Source organism: Mustela lutreola, chromosome 6 (genome assembly GCF_030435805.1).
Source record: "Mustela lutreola isolate mMusLut2 chromosome 6, mMusLut2.pri, whole genome shotgun sequence".
NCBI classification, from domain to species: Eukaryota; Metazoa; Chordata; class Mammalia; order Carnivora; family Mustelidae; genus Mustela; species Mustela lutreola.
The window spans coordinates 154,741,941-154,761,424 of record NC_081295.1 but is presented as its reverse complement, the minus strand read 5'-3'; the positions used below and the strand labels follow the sequence as shown (position 1 = coordinate 154,761,424).

Below are 19,484 nucleotides of genomic sequence, written 5' to 3'. Positions count from 1 at the left end.
TCGTAGGATAGACCCATACTTCATTTCTTTTTATTGATGAATAATGCTCCACCTGTGGATAGAGCATGCTATCCAGTTTTCAGTTGGTGGGCAATTCAGATGGTTTCTACTCTTTGGCTGTGGTGCTTAATGATTCCATGCCCACTTGTTCACAAATTTTTATGCGGACACGTGTTTTCATTTCATTTCATTTCTCTTGGGATGCGTACACAGGAGTAGAATTGCCGGATCATATGGTAAGTGTGTTTAACTGTGATAGGGGCTGACAGACTGTTTTCCAGAATGGCCATGTCACTTTACATGCACCAGGAATGTGTGAGAGTTTCTGTCTTTCCATATCTGCGATGGTTTTTATTGTTTGCTTTTTTGAGAAGAGTTGTGCTATTAGGTGTGAAGTAGTATCTCTTTGTCCTCTTGATGTGCATTTCCCTGATAGCTAATGATGTTAACCATGGTTTCATGTGCTTATTGGCCATTTATGTATTTTCTTGGGACAACTGTCTGGTCAGATCCTTGTCTATTGGAAAAATTGTCTTTTTATTATAGAATTATAATAGTTATTTATGTATTCTAGATACAGTTTCCTTATTAGATATGTAATTTATAAAAATTTTATCCCATTCTATGGATTTTCTTTTTGCTTTCTTAATGGTGTCTTTTTAATCACAAAAGATTTTAAATTTTGAGGTCCATTTTATCTATATTTTTCTTTTTTTGTTTGTTTTGGTGTCATATTTAAGAAACCATTGCTTAGTCCAAGGTCATAAAGATTTACACCTTTGCTTTCTTCTAGTAGGTTTATAGTTTTAGCTCTTACATTTCAGTTTTTGGTTCATTTTGAGTTGATTTTTTTGTATATGCTAGGAGGTAGAGGTCAAATTTCATTATTCTGCATATTGATACCTGGTCGTGGCAGTGCATTTGTTGGAAAGACTGTTCTTTTCACACTGAACTATCCTGATATCTTTGTCAAAAGCCAATCCCGTGGTTTATTAGAGTGCTTTTATGGTTGTTTTTTATGTTTGGAATTTATTTTAGTATAAGGTGTGAGGCAGACATACAACTACTATTTTTTTTAAAGTGGCTAACCATTTTTCCCATATCATTTACTTTAATAATTAATCTTTTTTCCATTGATTTGAGATGCCATTTTTTTAATCATGTCCTTTAGTCTTGTAACTGTTTGCCTATTGCTGAGTGTCTGTTCTATTCAGGTATCTATTGTTGTACCTATACCAGTCTGTTTTAATGATTGTCACTTTATAGTATGTTTCACTCTCTGGTAGGACTAATTTCCCCTTATTTCTCTTCTCTTTCAAAAAATTCTTTCCTCCCCTTCTTGTTTATTCTTCTATGGGAACTTTGTAACCCGCTCTGTCTAGTTTCCCATTCCCCCAATTAAAATTTCTGCCAGCATCATTCTTATTGGAAACATAGAAATAAATGGGTTAATTTAGGAAAAATTGACATTTCTGATGTTGAGCTTATCTATCCAAGAACACCTATTCATGTTTTTCTGCATTTATTTATTGTGTTTCCCACAGCTTCCCATTTTTAAGTCTTAAAGTGGGCAAATACCTTGGTGAATTCATTCCTGGGTCTTCTGCTTTTTATTATTTTGTTTGTTTGCTGTTGTTGCTGTACTTTTTTGTTATATTATTTATGTTCTTTTCTTTTTTTAAAGATTTTTTTGAAGATTGTATTTATTTGAGAGAAACAGAGAGAACACAAGCTGGGGAGGACAGAGGGAGAGGGAGAAGCAGACTTCCCATTGAGCAGGGAGCTCAATGTGGGACTGGATCCCAGGACCCTAATCATGACCTGATCTGAAGGCAGATGTTTATCTGACTGAGCCACCCAGGCAACCCATTTATATTCTTTTCTCGTTGCTATATTCTCCCATTATTTCTTTTTCTTCTTTTTAAAAAATTCACATACAATATATTATTTGCTTCAAGGGTACAGGTCTGTGAATCATCAGTCTTACATAATTCACAGCACTCACCATAGCACACCCTCCCCAATGTCTATCACCCAACCACCCAATCCCTCGCTGCTCCCCAGCAGCCCTCAGTTTGTTTCCTGAGATGGAGAGTTTCTCCCACCAACAGTGTAGGAGGGTTCCCCTTTTTGTGCATCCTTGCCAGCAACTGTTGTTTCCTGACTTGTTAATTTTAGCCATTCTGACTGGTAAGAAGTGGTATCTCTCTGGTTTTGATTTGTATTTCCCTGAGGTCGAGTAATGTTTATTAGCACTTTTTCATGTGTCTATTGGCCATTTGGATGTCTTCTTTGCAGAAATGTCTGTTTCCCATTATTTTTTCTAACTGGTTATTATGAATGGTGAAAATTCTAAGAAAAACTAGATACAACTTAATCTTCTGATTTTTTAAAATTTAATCTTTGGCTTTTCGAGGTTTAAAAATAGATAATTATGTGTCTTCTTTCTACTATATAGTCATCTGGTTCACTGTGGGGGAATGCAAAGTTATTTGTTATGTATACCAGCAGTCCTGAAATCGAGTGTTGCTTAAGTGTTTTTAACTAAAATATCCATATTTTTATTTAAAATATGTGCTTACAGTAAATAGTAGCTTTTTAAAAAACTAAAATCATTAATGTTAATTGGTGAGAAATTTTAAAATTAGAAATCAGAATATATTAACTTAAGTTTTAAGATTGACCTCTTTCCTCAAGAAGTTTATAATTTAGTTGGAGAGAAAATACACAGGGCGCCTGGGTGGCTCAGCTGGTTAAGCGACTGCCTTCAGCTCAGGTCATGATCCCGGAGTCCTGGGACTGAGTCCCATTTCAGGCTTCCAGCTCCATGGGGAGTCTGCTTCTCCCTCTGACCTCCCCTCTCATGCTCTCTCACTCTCTCTCTCTCTCTCTCAAATAAATAAACAAATAAATAAAATTTAAAAAAATACACATATGTCTGAAAAAATTGATTGCCCCCATAAAGAAGCATATGCTACCTAGCATCTACGTGGTTTCAGAATTCTATCAGCCACTTTAAAAAATTACTGAAAGTTCTCATAAAGTTTTGGTCTTGTATAGTATTTGGAATCTTTTTTTTAAAGGTTTTATTTATTTGAGAGAGAGAGTGAGTGAGAGAGAAAGAGAGCACAAGTGAGGGGAGAGGTAGAGGCAGAGGGAAAAGCAGGCTCCCCACCAGCAGGGAGCCCAGTGCAGGGCTCAATCCCAGGACTCTGGGATCATGACCTGAGCTGAAAGCAGATGCGTGGCTCGGTTAGTTAAGGTGCCCATATTTGAAATCTTCTGATAAAGTTAATTCATATATTGGACCAGAAAATGGAGGCTGCCCTCTGGACCAGCCCGCATTACAGATCTACACCTAAGTTACAGAAAGCACCTGTCAAAGAATCCTAACGCATGCCAATGGCAGTCCTCCAACTCCGCTTTGGCTAACTTACCTCACCTAAGAAGTAGAACCTGCTAGCTGTAGGAGGAGATGCAGGACTTCCCAGCCAGATTCCCAGCTTTCATGCCCTTTTATGCATCGCTGCTTCTAATATTCAGTAAAACTGGCTCTTGCCCAAAATCTCTCAGGAAGGATGTTCCATTGCTTTGGGGAACTGTACTCCTCCAATCCATGGATTGGTTTTTTTTTCCTTGAATAAAGGACTTCAGATTTGTTGCCAAGTTGTATTATTTTTGTCCTTTGACATTCCATAAAGCAGCTATTTCTGTGTCTCTGCTGTGAGCTTATCTGCACCTAAGCATTTTATAACCCATAAACTGAACAACAACAAAAAAACCTGAGTAATGTTACTTATTAACTAGCATGACGTCTAGGTCCTTATAGTAGTTCAAGATAGGCAGTGGCTTAAAGGAGATAAAATTTTATTTCTCCTCAGAAAAACTCAAAGGTTGGCAGCCCAGGCTGCTCTGGCAACTCCACGTTCATGCCTTCTGGCTAACATTCTCGAGGTTTCTTCATGGTTGCAGAGGGCTGGCCATGGGAGTACTTTGTCCTTTGCCCATGCTTGGGCTCACCTTGTTCCTACATCTCATTCATTCTCTGATCCTATTCCTGAGCCTTACTTAACCTCATCTCTGCATCGTCACTATCATCCAGAGAGAAAGGCTTCCAGCATGGTCTAGCAGTCATGGACACCAAACACTCAGAGAAGGAAGGAACAGAATGAGGCCAGAAATATCAAAGGTCAGAAATAACTGTCTAGGAGCACCTGGCTGGCTCAATCAGTAGAACTCGTGATTCTTGATCTCGGGGTTGTAAGTTCCAGCTCCGTGTTGGGGGTAGAGATTACTTAAAAATAAAACCTTAGGAGAGGAGAAAGATGGCAGAAGACTAGGGGACCCGGTTTCAACCAGTTCCCAGAATTGAGCTGGATACCTACCAGGCCATTCTGAACACCCACAAAATCAGCCCGAGATGTAAAAAGATATATTTGGATCCCTACAAACAAAATATCTCTGGCTGTTGTTCTCAAGGTATGAAGTGGAGAGCTGTGATTCTGCGGGCAGATACTGGAAGATAAACGGAAGGGGGCAGGAGCTGCCGTAGGCACCTGAGCCAGGAAGGTGAGATGACACAGGAGCACAAAAGCCTCCTGGGCTGGGGACCAGGCGCAGACCAGCAGCCGTGGGGAAAGGAGTTTAGGACAGACCCCCAGACTGAAACCTGGAGCTGTGGAGGCTTGCGTGCGAACTGGGGGCGACTGGTGGTTTTAGAAGCACAAAGAACAGAGACATACCCAGACCCGGAAGTGAGGGCTGAGAGTGCGGCTGTGGGATGCACAACCCAGGACCCTGTGGTTCTTAGCAGCACAGACAGAAGTGGAGTCAGCGTGGCCTGGAGAGCTCACTGAAGGTCAGACTTCAGTCTCTCTGTTCTGAGATGGAGGATTGGATACAATCACTTCTGCTCTGACTCTCGGAAGAGATACGGAAAGCCACGGGGAAAGCCACTAGAGAACAAAAGCCCCCCAAAACCAGTTTTCATGGGTGCCTGGGTGGCTCAGTCACTAAGCGTCTGCTTTTAGCTCAGGTCATGATACCAGGGTCCTGGGATTGAGCCCCACATTGGGCTCCCTGCCTCTCACATTCCCTCTGCTTGTGTTCCCTCTGTCACTATGTCTCTCTCTGTCAAATAAAAGAACAAAAAACAAAAAATCGGTTTCACTGAGCCTGTCCACCCGCCCCCCACCACAAGGGGCAGGGCAACTCTGCCCAGACAGGGTTGCCTGAGTAACAGTGCAGCAGGCCCCTCCCCCAGAAGACAAGCTGGAAGAGCAAGAGGCAGACAGCCCCAAAGTCCTTATAAAACAGATGCATCTTGCTTGGGTTGCGGTCAGTAGTTTGGACTGTGCATTCCCTCAACCACCTCTCAACAGAATGACTAAGAGGAGGAACCTCCAACAAAGGAAAGAACCGGAAAAAGTGGCGTTTCCCCCAGAACTACTGGATATGGATATAACCAAGATGTCAGAAATTGACTTCAGAGTAACAGTTATCAAGGAGATATCTAGGCTTGAGAAAAATATTAATGACAATATAGAATCTCTAAGGGCAGAAATGAGAGATAATCAGGCCGAACTTAAAAATGTGATGAATGAAATGCAGTCTAAGCTGGATATGCTGACTTCCAGGGTAAACGAGGCAGAAGAACAAATTTGTGAGATAGAGGATAAGATGATAGAAAAGATGGAAATCAAGCCGGTGTGGGAAAAACAAATTAAAACCCAAGGAAGCAAACAGAGAGATTAGTGACAGAATGAAATGTTCCAGTATCAGAATTATTGGTATCCCTGAGGGAGTGGAGAGAGAGAGAGGGAGAGAGAGATCTAGAAGATATATTTGAGCAAACTGTAGCTGAGAACTTCCCTAACCTGGGGAAGAAAATAAGCATCCGTGTCCTAGAGGCAGAGAGGACCTCTCCCAAGATGAATGAGAACAAACCACTGCCATGACATATACTAACACATTTGTAAATCTTAGAACCAAGGAAATAATCTGAAAGCAGTGAGAGGGAAGAGATTTCTTTCGTACAAAAAGAAAAGGGAATCCTCTTACATGTTGGTGGGAATGCAAGTTGGTGCAGCCACTTTGGAAAACAGTGTGGAGGTTCCTCAAAAAGTTAAAAATAGAGCTACCCTATGACCCAGCAATTGCACTACTTGGTATTTACCCCAGGTACAGACATAGTGAAAAGATGGACCATATGTACCCCAATGTTCATAGCAGCAATGTCCACAATAGCCAAACTGTGGAAGGAGCTGAGATGCCCTTCAACAGACGAATGGATACAGAAGAGATGTGGTCCATATATACATTGGAGTATTACTCAGCCATCAGAAAGGATGAAGACCCAGCCTTTGCATCAACGCGGATGGAACTGGAGGGGATTACACTGAGTGAAATAAGTCAAGCAGAGAAAGACAATTATCGTATGGTTTCACTTATTTGTGGAGCATAAGGAATAGCAAGGGGGACATTAGGAGAAGGAAGGGGAAAATGAAGGGGGAAGCCAGAGGGGGAGATGAACGATGAGAGACTATGCACTCTGGGACTCAAACTGAGGGTTTTGAGGGTCGGGAGGATGGATGAGCCCGGTGATGGGTATTAAGGAGGACACAGTTGGCGTGGAGCACTGGGCGTTATCCGCAAACGGTGAATCATGGAACACAACATCAAGAACTAATGATGTACTGGGGTGCCTGAGTGGCTCAGTGGGTTAAGCCTCTGCGTTCGGTTCAGGTCATGATCTTAGGGTCCTGGGATCGAGCTCCGCATTGGGCTCTCTGCTCAGTGGAGAGCCTGCTTCCCCCCCTCTCTGCCTGCTGCTCTGCCTACTTGTGATCTCTGTCAAATAAATAAATAAAATCTTTTTTTAAAAAAAAACTAATGATGTCCTGTTTGGGGACTAACATAATAAAAATAATGTATGTGAGAAAAAAGTAAAAATAAAATCTTAAAAGACAAAAAGAAGAAAAAGAAATATCCATTCTATTCTTTTAAAATAGCTACCATGTTGGAATCACCATGTTGAAATACTAAGCTTTCCTTAAAAATGAAAATTATAATTGTATCTTATGAATGCAAAGGTAAGATGTGTTTGGTTTAGGAAAAAGAAAGAAAATATAGTTAAGAAAGGAAGAGGAAAATTATTCTCACCAATTTTCACCTTGGGAGGGGCATTTCTTTCAGATCTTTAGGTGTATTAAGTTGATCCATCCAGAGTTTTTTTAAGGTTATGTGGGTTTGTACTATTTATAATGTTTTGAACTTGTTACACCTTCTTTTAAAAGTCCTATTTTATCACTATACAACCTAACCTTTGACAGAAATTTTTTTGGAAGGTATCCTTTACTGAAGACATAAAACAACGGGAAGGTGGCAAAAGGCAAGCAGCAGGAGAGAGCACAGACAGAAGTGGAGTCAGCGTGGGAACTGGCAATTCAGAGACTGAATAAATCAGTGAGTCTTGTCAAGGAACCTGGAGAGGAATGTGCTTACTTCGCAGGACACAGATGTGGCCGGGGCTGCTGCAGGGCGGGCTGTGCCCGACTCTGAAACTCGGTCTCCTTTCGTGTGAAATGGAGATAGTAAGAACTAGAGAGGGTTGTTCTGTGGGTCAAGTGGGAAGATATGTCAAAACATAACTTAGCCCACAACGTACTACCTATGTATTTAAAAATGCAAAACTTACAACGTGTCAGAGCTGAAAAGACTTGGTAACAGCTGGTCCATGTGCCTGTTAATGTTGAGGAAATGGAGACCCATTGTTTGCTCATATTAATGTACTAAACAAAGAGCCCCTTAGCTGTGGTACTGAGACTAGGAAACAGCCTTGTTACTGAGAACCTCTTGCTCTGAGAAAATGGCAATGGACTGCCATCCAGGTACCGCGTAATTGTGAAAGTATATTGTGCAAGTGTATCTGCCGAAGTGCTGAGGGGTTGGAAATTTGGCACACCGTCTGCTTGCCAGGCGGTGAACCTTTGGAGTAGTGCTGCCCAGAGCAGTGCCTTGTCTTAATTTGGCCAAAGGTACCCAAAGGTCCGGTGGAGGACTGGCCTTTATCCATGGGATTCTTGACCAGCTCTACCTGCCTGGCCAGCACTGGTATCATCTAGGGCAGCATCCTGGGCAGCTGACTGAATGCTGTTCCCGGAGACCCAGCTGCCCTTCTCTTGCCTTTCGGGTAGAGAGTGGTCAGTTACTGCTGACAGGTAGAGAGTGGTCAGTTACTGCTGACGGGTAGAGAGTGGTCAGTTACTGCTGACGGGAGATGGTCAGTCTTCTCTCTCTCCTCTTGCCGTCTCAGACCACACTTTCCTTGCTGGACAGAAAGGAAGTTACTGGTGGCAAGTTGTTCGCACGATCGGGTTTTCTTCTTCTGGGGTCTTCGGTGGGAAGCTTATGGGACTCTTACTGAATGCTGACCTTCCCCGCTTCACTTTCTGGAAGTCTGTGTTCTGAGGTCCTCTCTTGTTGTGACCCGGAGGAGTGTTAGCCATCTCCTGACTTGTCCTTAGATCACCCGCACTCCTTTCTGGTTTCTTAGTCTATGTCATCTCAGTAACACAAGGCCCTTTGAGGCCCTCGTTGGCCTCCCCTGGGCCTGGGCCAGTGATGGTTGCAGGGTGGGCAGCAGACTTATTCTAAGGGGTCGATGCAGAGCTTGTCAGCAAAGCCGAACAGGAAGCATTCTTGTGGTTTGAGTTGTTTCCTGATGAAGACTCAAAAGCAAATTCTGGCAGTTCCAAAACCTTCCTTCCGTAGAATGCTGTATTCAGTTTTGTTTGCAGACTCCTTGTCCTTTCCGGGTGCATCTGGTAAAGTAAATTTGTTTTAAGGACCCACAAATGGAGGCTGAGGCCATCACAAATCTAACCCCAAGTCAGCCTGCACTCATGGAAACATCTGTCAGGGACACCCAACATATGCCCGTCGCGGTCAACAGCTTTAGTGAGCCTACCTGACCCTAGAAAATAGTTCCTGCTAGCCTTATAAGGAATCCCCCGTCTCCTAGCCAGTCATGCCCTCTTCTTTTGTTGCTTCTTCTGATACCTGTAGGAGCAGGAAAATTTTCCTTCTAGCCTCCTAGATTCTTTGGCTGCTCTAATAATCGAATTGACACAAGGCAGATCAACAGGAGAAAAACTAATTTCATATGCGTGGGAGCCCCACAAAAATATGAGAATGTGAGACCCAAAAGCAAGCCAGGTAGTTAAGGCTTATATATAACATCCGGAGTTAAGGAAGAGAGGAACAGTTTAGGGATGCACAGTGGAGAAAGGCCATTGACAGGAAAGAAGAGTATGTTTGGAAAACAAAGTTTGTGCTGTTTTACAGATAACTTTCTTAGGTAAAAAGCTGTCTCTAGTAATAGCTCTCTTCCTGGAAGCAACTGCCTTTCCAAAGTATATGTAGGCAGTTGTGGGGAGGTATAGACCTTTTCCTGAATCTTCTGGGCATTGATGACCTTTAGCTCAAAATAGTCTTCACGTCAAAATGGCATGCTTTGGGATGACCAGTTCTCCCCTTCACACTCTACAGGCTCACTTTGCCCACAGCCCTCGGGGAGAGTGCCCAGTGATGGCGAGACACAGCATGCCCCCAACCCGTGGATTGTTTTCCCTCAGACTCACTTTGGACTTATTCTAGCTTTGTCATTTGAACCTCTCCTGTCCCCTAGATTACCACATCGGTCCTGAATAATGGCCAGGAAGCCTGGGTTGGAGCATGTCCCACTCTTTGTTATTCCTCCCCCTTCCTCCTACACTCCAAAATTTCTAAATGTTCTGGGTTGCTTCTAGAACGGATGGTGCAAGGGGGGAAGCAAGGAGTCTTGTAGTCTCCTAAAAGGCCAGGTCTGTGGGTAAAAGGGGAGGGAACTAAGGTGTGAGTGGGAAAAGAATGGTTTTCAGCGCAACTACAGTCTCCTTGATGAGAACATAGCAACCTGCACCCACAGCAAGGTTCCGACACACTCATGAGGAAACCTCTACCCAGGTGCGCTTACTCCCGGAAGCCTTTGACGTACTCGAAATAGCAAGTACCTGTGTCACTAGCCTCTTGCTCAGCCATACACCCCAACAGTTAAAACCTGAAGTAGAGAAGACCCCTTAACTGATGCTCTACCTGAGGCCTGTTGTTCTTATTTCTGAGGCATTGACAAAGATGTTTTGCGGTGACTGGAACGTTCCAGGCCAGAAAAGCTCTAAGTGATGTAATGCCTAGAAGTCCCTACCCCACACCCACACATTCCCTTTCCTGCTCATGATCGTGTGCTGAACACCATGACCATGTGCTGAACATCTGCCCATCCCTGTCTATGACCACACGCTGTCTGCTCTCTTGGAAACACCACCTTCCTTCAGGGGGAAATAACCCCCTGAAGCTCTCGCCCTGTGAAGAGGCATCTCTTCTGCTGGTGGAGAGGTCAGTTGGTAAGGCTTAAGCCTGCCACCTCCACCTGCTGCCGACACCCAAAATAAACCTCTTCCATTCTCTTTTCCAAACCTTTCTCTCCTGACTGGCTTCTCTTGCGGTACGTTTACCTGAGTTTGTTCAGCAGCCTTGTTGGAAAGCTCAGCCAGGAACTCTGCTTTCTATTTGTTCAGCATCCTTGAGATTGCCTGGGAGGGGACAGTGGAAGCAGGACAGCAGGCCTTACCCTTATTTTTCCCGAGTTAGTGATGACCAGTAACGCTAGTACTGGTTTGTCAGCCTTGGGCAAATTAGTGAACTTTTTTTTTTTTTTTTTGAGATTTTACCTATTTATTTAACAGACAGAGAGAACACAAAGGAGGGGGGAGGGGCAAAGGGAGAGGAAGAAGCAGCCTCCCTGCTCAGGGAGCCTGACAGGGGACTCAATCCCAGGACCCTGAGAACATGACCTGAGCCGAATTCAGACTCTTAACCAACTGAGCCATCCATGCTCCCCTCAGTGAAATTTTTAAGCTTCAATTTCATCCTTTTTTTTTTTTTTCTCCCCAGAGACGGAGGTGGGGGGAAGGGCAGAAAGAGAGGGAGAGAGAAAATCTCAAGCAGACTCCATGCCCAGTATGGAGCTTATCATGGGATTTGATCTCATGACCCTGAGATCATGACCTAAGCCAAAGGTCAAGAGTTGGATGCTTAACTGACTGAGCTACCCAGGCACCCCTCATCATTTTTTTTCAGAGATTTTATTTATTTATTTGTCAGAGAGAGAGAACGTGTGCGAGAGCACACAAACGGGGAACAGCAGGCAGAGGAGGAAGCAGGCTCCCCACTGAGCAAGAACCCCATTGCAGGGCTCGATCCCAGCACCCTGGAATCATGACCTGAGCCAAAGGCAGAAGCTTAACTGACTGAGCCACCCATGCATTGAAATCCCTCATCATTTTTAAAGCAGAGATAATAATACTGCCTGGGTTGTTATGAAGATCACACTGAAGAAAGTGCCAGACAAAAAGTGCCAATATTACTACATTTTTTTTGACACTATGATGGTAGTGATTATAAGAGGGCTTATTATTTTAAATACCACTAGGGAAGAAGAAAATTTCTATCAGTTACCCATAGCACATCATTTTCTTGTCAGAAAGTTTCTTCACATTGAAACAGATTTATTTGGACAGATTTTTATAATAAATCATCCTCGTACATTGGTAAAAAGGAACTATAGGTGATTATAAATTAATGTATTCTTAAATTTCCCTATAATCTTGATCTACTGCTTCTGAGTCATTTGTTAAGGTGGTTAGTGCTATCAGAGTTTTTCCCACACAACATTGCCTTTGTATCATCATGAGCACTGGGGATGCAATATTTCTTAGAAGAGTGCTTCATACTGTCTTTCTCCCAAGCCAAGATTACCAGTTCTGCATAATCAATATGTACGCACAAACACTGGCGTCTGTTTCCTGCCCAGTGCTTGGCCAACTTAAGACATCCTGATTCCAGGGGTACTACAAGTATGAAAATATGTAACTGGTAGAATTGACAAAATATAGTACTATCATTGATTTCGTCTTATTTCATAGGTTTGGGTTTGTAAGGGCAGCAAGTGTTGGGGATGAAAAATTTCCTCTGCCATTTAAGGTCCTTCTAGCTGGACTAAGAGTCAAATTGACAGGAAGCAGATTAACAGGAGGAAGTCAAATTTAATAGTGTACATATGGGGAATCCACACAGGCATGGAAATTCCAAAGACAGTCAGGCAGTATGAGGTTTATATGATGAGCTAAAGAGGGGAAGGGATCGGAGAATACCAAGGGAGAAAGACCACTAGCAGGAAAGTGAAAGAAGGTATTTGGAAACCACAGGTGCCCTATAATGTAGAGAAGTTTCTTAGGTGAAGAGGAATCTTTGTTAATAACTCTCTTCCTGGGGTGCCTGGTGGCTCAGTTGTTGAGCACCTTGATTTCAGCTTGGGTCATGATCCCAGGGTTAAACCCCACATCAGGCTCTGTGCTCACTGCGGAGTCTGCATGAGGTTCTCTCCCTCTCCCTCTGCCCCTTCCCCTGCTCACACACATGTGTGTTTGTGTACATGTGTTTGCTCCCTTTCTCTCCCAAATAAATCAGTAAATCTTAAAAAAAAAAAAAAATAGCTGTCTTCCTGGTACAAGTAGGCAGTTGAGAGGAGATCGAGTTTCTCCTGAGTCTGCTGGGTTTGGATTGCTTTTAACTCAAAATAGTGTTCATGCACAAGTGGCCCATTTTGGGGCTGCCTGCCCTTGGACCCTACAAAAACATGAAAGCCTCTGCCTCATCCCAGGAAGTGTCCTTTCTGTTTGTACAAACTTAGAGTGGACGGTTTGCCTGGAATGTGACCCTGAGGTGTTTTTTTTTTTTTTTTTTAAAGATTTTATTTATTTATTTGACAGACAGAGATCACAAGCAGGTAGAGAGGCAGGCAGAGAGAGAGAGAGGAGGAAGCAGGCTCCCTGCTGAGCAGAGAGCCCGATGTGGGACTCGATCCCAGGACCCTGAGATCATGACCTGAGCCGAAGGCAGAGGCTTAACCCTCTGAGCCACCCAGGTGCCCTGGAATGTGACCCTGCGGTGTTAACAGGACAGGCTTCCCAGTGAGATGGATAAGTCATAGAAATTATCTTGCGTGTTTCCTCATTTACCTATTCTTTTTCTTTTTTTCTCATTTACTTATTCTTCTTCCTGTCTGCTTTCTGATTTTCCTTTGAAGTTCCTGAGTTCAAATCTGGTTCCTAAGAAACATCAAAGGAAGCCTGCACCAGAGGCCTCCCAGGGTCTTCTTGGAAGCTGGACTCCATCCACTGTGTGAGACGGAATGGCACTCCCCACTAGTGTGCTCTCCTCTTTACTGCTGCTGGCCGCTGTTGCAGGTAGGAAACCGTCATCCTGGAGACCCTAGCATTTCACACGAGCTTCCTGTCTTTGGCTTAAACAACTCAGATCAGAAACAAAACCTAGGGGATGAACCTAGGGGAAGGGAAAGAGGAATAAAGTAAGATGAAATCAGAGAAAGAGACAAACCATAAGAGACTCTTAATCATAGGAAACAAATTGAGGGTTGCTGGAGGGATTGGGGGTGGTGGGATGGAGTAACTGGAGGATGGGCATGAAGGAAGACACATGATGTAATGAACACTGCGTATTAAGTAAGACGGATGACTCTTCAGAAAGTAATAAACAACGAAACAACTCAGATCAATCTGAAATGAAGGTGCTATGTGTTTGCTTCCCAACAGGATTATTTTACATGTAAAAGGCATAAAGGCCAACCTCATGCACCAGTGGTTTTCTGGAAATGGGAATTTAAATTGTTTTTTATTATCATGATGATTTTTTTTTTTAAAGACTTTATTTATTTATTTGACAGAGGGAAACCACAAGTAGGCAGAGAGGCAGGCAGAAAGAGAAGAGGAAGCAGGCCTCCCATTGAGCAGAGAGCCTGATGTGGGGCCCGATCCCAGGACCCTGGGCTCATGACCTAGCTGATGGCAGAGGCTTTAACCCACTGAGCCATGAAGGCACACCTGTCATGAAGATTTTTGAAAACATAAAGTCACAGTTTGTATATACTAAGAAAACTGTATATATTTATTTAAAATAATTGCATAGTAGATCTTTTTGGAAAGCAAATGACCACACTCTTTTATCATAAATCTTTATTTTCATATGTTCTGCTCTGCTTGCTCAGTGTGGACATACCCGTGACAGGAAATACTGGTGAGTTGCAGTGCTGGTGCTCAGTGTCCTGGCTAGGCCAGCTAGGGCCCTGGGCCAGCTAGGGCCCCTTTGAATTTACCGAGGACTGAGAGTAGAGATGCGTGGGGATTATCCAAGTGTGGTGAAGCCATAATGAGGCAAACCTGTGTTAAAACAGAAATTCAACTGAGTAAATTTAAAGATCTAATTAGCTTTATTCAAGGATTCGTGACCTGGGCAGCATTCCGTCAAGAAGGTAGAAAGGAGCTTGAAGGAGCTGTACAAAATGGAATGATTTTACAGGGAGAAGTAGGCAAGGTCACTTTCCCTCAGGGGAAGTCAGAGGGTCTTACCATGCAAATGACCTCAGGTGTACGATCTACACGGTCCAGACTGAGGAGTTTCAGTTGCATTTGTGGAAGAAGAGGCAGAATCTGCAGTTACAAATAGGTCATCTCAGTGGAGCTTAACATAAGTGATTCCATTTGGGGCCTGTTTCTTTTTAACACTGAGAGTGATCTTTGTTAAAATGCAGTTTCCTCTGCTCCAGACCTATGGAACCAGAACACCTAGCAGGTGTGGCTCAGGGGTCTGAAGCAACAAAACCATTAGAAGCACTGTTGTAGCGCATGGAGGGGCCCCCTCAGAAAACCGTGCCACTGGAGAAGCCCTGTCATTGCCCCAGAGATTACTAATATTTGAACACTTTTTTCCCCCTCCCAAATCCCCACTTTTTCATTCCTTTATGCCTTTTTCTTGTGATTTTTCCATTAATTTAAAATTCCTGAGGGCGCCTGGGTGGCTCAGTGGGTTAAGCCGCTGCCTTTGGCTCAGGTCATGATCTCAGGGTCCTGGGATCGAGTCCCGCATCGGGCTCTCTGCTCAGCAGGGAGCCTGCTTCCCCCCCCTCTCTCTGCCTGCCTCTATGCCTACTTGTGATCTCTCTCTGTCAAATAAATAAATAAAAAATCTTATAAAAAAATAATAACTCATAAAATTCCTGAATTACTTTATTAGTAACATTATGTGCAGTTTGCCTGTCTTCCCTCTCTATCCGCTCTACCTTTAACAAAACGCTAGCCAGTGATTTTACTGATTTGTCAGCAATCATGGAGTGACTATGGTCCTAGATTGGGCGGGGACAATGGTAGAGGGTACGAACATGGGTGAGTCTTCTCTGGTCTCTTCAAGAGCTTTCGTGGAGTGAGTCTGAGAGAGTCTGAAGTAATTATGGCCACTTGGCCCGACAGAAGCATGGTTTAGTTGTTAGAAACCCTCTCAGACTTCTTCACTGAGCACTAAGACCTCTGCGTTAGGTACTTCTGTCTATACAGATCATTCAGGTGATGTTTTTGCAAAACAAAGGGATTATGTTCTCCCAGAAGTGTATGGCAGTTTCCGCCTGATTGAAAACTGCTTTAAGCTCTTCCAAGCCAGTTCTCCGTAGCCACTAGAACAGTTTGCTTTAGGAGCAAAGCCTGCCTTTTGGATAGTGGTTTCTGACACAGTTTTATAAGTTGGTTTTGAGCTGCCTGGTGGCCAACACCAGAAATGAAACAAGGCCATTTCTGTGGCTCGCACTGTCCAAAAGAAGGTGACCTCACCATTTTTCCAGGGAAATGAAGCATATCTTACCATGTGTGTTTGAAAGAAGTTTCTAGCTTGGGTCTTCATTGAAAGGCCACTCAGGGATGTAGTGGTATCTTTTCAAATAAAGGCAGTATTTTTGAGAGTACAGGTGGGAGTCAGAGATTAACTATCTGCTGTATACCCTTCATCACTTGGTTTTCATTAGAGATGTTTTTTATGTTCAGCTGGAGGTCTTTTTTCCCTCTCTAGATCTGAAATTAAGCTTTTTGTTAGAAAATAAAAGGCTGAAACTACTAAATAGATTTGCATTCGAGAAAATATCCTTCCAGTTGAATTAAAATAGTTTGTTGCTAGCTTATTCGTTTGGAAAGATACATATCTATTACATCTAATTCCTCTTAAATTGGACCGATTAGACTTTCCTATAGAGTCAGTGTTTGACACTGAACAATTCTTAAAAGTGTATAATGATGCTCATGTGTACACAGGTAAAAATAAAAGGGACTCCATTTCTCTTCCCTCCAGTTAGAAGCTCTCTCTGATTGTCATTATGAGGAAAGTAACAGTAGTTTAAAAAATGGTCAGTGACGAGCCCTCACAAGTAAAGAGACCTCTACCAATAAAGAATAAAAGTGACTTTGCCTTTGGCTTTCGGAGAATGAGGGACTGCAGCAGAAGGTTCTTAAAGTGCCACTTGCTGTCACTGCGTCTCATGGGCCTGCACCACTGCATTTGCAGAACACAGCTGGGGGTGGGGGATAGCGTTGCCCTCACACCTGCCCAGTTTGCTAACTGGAAATATTTATAGCTATTTAGGATCTGATTAGAGCTAGTTGCTGCAGAGGTGCCTGGGTGGCTCAGTTGGTTAAGCAGCTGTTTTCAGCTCAGGTCATGATCCTGGTCTCAGGGTCCTGGGATTGAGCCCCACTTCTTTGTCTCCCTCTGCTGCTCCTCCTGCTTGTGCTCTCTCTCTTCCTCTCTCTGCTAAATAAAAATCTTTAAAGGAAAACCCAGTGATGGGTATTAAGGAGGGCAGGTATTGCATGGAGCACTGGGTGTTATACATAAATAATGAATCATGGAACACATCAGTGTACTAATATGTACTATATGGTGACTAACATAATAAAAAATAATAATTATTTAAAAATTCTAGAGGGGGAGGAAAAAAAAGAAAACCAAAAGACTAGTTGTTACAGACCTGTGCTGAGGACAAGTTTTTCCTCTCCTTTGGTATTTCCCTGTCAGTTGAGCTATCATCAGAATAACCTGTGAGATTAAAAAAAAAAAAGAATCAGGGACATCTGGGTGGCTCAGTCATTAAGCACCTGGCTTTGGCTCTGGTCATGATCCCAGAGTCCTGGGATCGAGCCCCACGTGGGGTGGGCTCCCTGCTCAGCGGGAAGCCTGCTTCTGCCTCTCCCACTCCCCCTGCTTGTACTCCCTCTCTCGCTGTGTCTCTCTCTGTCAAATAAAGAAATAAAATCCTTTAAAGAAATCAGTTTAACAGCAGCAATAATGTGATATCCCTAAAGTAAACCTTTATAACTGAATTTTGGGTGAGGAGCAAAATATTGTAAATAATAGAAGAGCAGTACACAGATGGCAAAGGATGCTTCTGGGCCCCCGTGAGAGAACATGGAGAGAAAGGATGGAGCATCCAGTGGGCAGGTGGGCAAGCGCCAGGACAGGTGCAGAGTGGGGGGTAGGGACAGGAGGACATGTGGATGGGTGTGGCAATGGGGGGACTGTGAGGTACGGCAGGGGAATTTCTGCTGGAAATGCTGGTTGTTTATGGGCTGGCCAGACACGACTTGGCTCCTTTCCTCATCAGAGACTGTGTCCTTTGCAGGTTGTGCCTGTGGCCCGTGCAGCGAGGGGAGGACATTCGCCAATGCCGTCATTTCACCAAACCTGGAAACTACCCGAATCGCATGGGTGCCTCAGAGCAGCCCCGTGGCGGACTGCACGGCTGCGTGCTGTGACCTGGCCCGCTGTGACCTGGCCTGGTGGTTTGAGGGCCGCTGCTACCTGGTGAGCTGCCCGCGCCCCGAGAGCTGCGAGCCCAGGGAGGTGGGCTCCGTCCGGTCCTACCTCACCTTCGTGCACAGGCCGGCCCGCGGGCCCTCGAGGCTGCTCCGCTACAGGGAGATGGTGCTCCGCAGGAGGTCCCCCTCGGGACTCTGGGGGGACTCGCCTAAGGGTCTCAGAAAGGACTTGTCTCCTCTGGGCCCCGCTCTCCGCCTGAGAAGGGCGTCAGAGTACCCCGATGACTACAGGGACCCTGAGCTAGACCCCTTCCAGCCCCTCAGCAAGCAGGAGCCCAGAGGCAGTGCCGAGTACACCAACTGGGGCCTGTTCCCGGGCGGCCCCTCCACTGGAGACAACCTGCCCTGGGCCACCGAGGAGCAGGAGGTCCCTGAGTGGGGCCCAGAGGAGGAGATGGAGTATTCCAATGACTACAGGGATCCTGAGCAGGACCCCTTCCAGCCCCTCAGCCAGCAGGAGCCCAGAGGCAGTGCTGAGTACACCGACTGGGGCCCGTTCCCCAGCGGCCCCTCTGCTGGAGACGGCCTGCCCAGGGCCGCCGAGGAGCAGGAGGATCCTGTGCTCCATCCGCTGAATGGGTCAGCACGGACCCCAGCCCCAAAACAGTCCTCAGAGAGCAGGACGTCGCCGTCCTGGGTGACAGATCCACCTTCCAGAGAGGCCTTGGGAAAGGAGACTGTTCAGCTCCAGGATGCACCCAGCAGTGACTCTGGGGAAGAGGTGGGCCGGGTAGCTTAGGGTGGGCTGTGCGTGGAGGGGCTGTGCGGGCGGGAGGCTGGGGGCTGGACGCATCAGAATGTAGCCCTCTGGGCCTCTGGGAGCCAGACGCATCTTGTTCCTCTGCAGTCCTTTTGCAGTATTATCAGTTACCTGCAAATGGTAAAGTTGAACAATAGCTCAAATACAAGAAAGTCTAGAACCAGAGAACTGGGAGAACCTATAGACAGTAGTTTATTTTACACTGAAATACAAATTTTGCCCTACATTCTAATTAAGTTTTTTTGAACTGAAAGGAGTTGTAAATAATCCTTGAATTAGTGTTGATAAACATTAGATCTGCAGCATAAGAAATATAATTTTATTCTCCTAAAGTAGGAAGTTTGGAATTAATGACAAAAACAAAGATTTCTCTCACCAAAAAAATATTTAAAATAACACAATTGTATTAAATAAAGGTCCCCAGAAAATTCCATGGGGTAAAGAATAGTCTTTTCAACAGACAGTACTAGGACAACTGGATATTCTGGTACAAAAACTGAATTTAGATCCCTACCTTGCCCCCCACCTCCAACATCTCTCCTTGTCTTCAGTAGAATGGCTTCCTTATTTAATTACCTTAACATCATTGATCTTTAGGAAAATGCAAATTAGAGCCACAGTGAGATACCCCTTCCCCTGGGTAGCTAGAATTTAAAAGAAAAAGAACAAGTATTAGTAAGGATGGAGAAATGAGAACACTCAGGCACTGCTGGGAGAATAAAATGGTACAGGCCCTTGGGAAGTCATCCAGCAGTTCTTCAGGAAGATAAACTTAATGGGGCACCCAGGCAGCTCAGTTGGCCGAATATCCTGATCTCAAGGTAGTAAGATCAAGCCCCACCAGAGGCCCTATGCTGAGCCTGGATTCTGCTTAGGATTCTGATTCCGTCTCCCTCCACCTTGCTCAGCCTCTG

At 44.4% G+C, this 19,484-nt stretch overlaps 1 protein-coding gene across 8 annotated transcripts in view; it reads left to right on the top strand.

Annotated features, from left to right (window-relative positions):
- The window catches only part of KIAA0319 (KIAA0319 ortholog), a 94,318-nt gene that overhangs the window by 25,860 nt on the left and 48,974 nt on the right, over nt 1–19,484 (top strand). For 5 of the 8 annotated variants that reach the window (XM_059179467.1, XM_059179466.1, XM_059179460.1 and 2 more), the window contains 2 exons: nt 13,187–13,346; nt 17,615–18,531. In XM_059179467.1, coding sequence (XP_059035450.1) covers nt 13,292–13,346; nt 17,615–18,531 — 972 coding nt within the window. In that variant the 5' untranslated portion in view covers nt 13,187–13,291. Of the gene's footprint in view, nt 1–4,479; nt 4,570–7,346; nt 7,465–13,186; nt 13,347–17,614; nt 18,532–19,484 lie in introns of those variants that run through there. The other 3 variants (XM_059179463.1, XM_059179462.1, XM_059179468.1) reach the window with 3 other exon arrangements.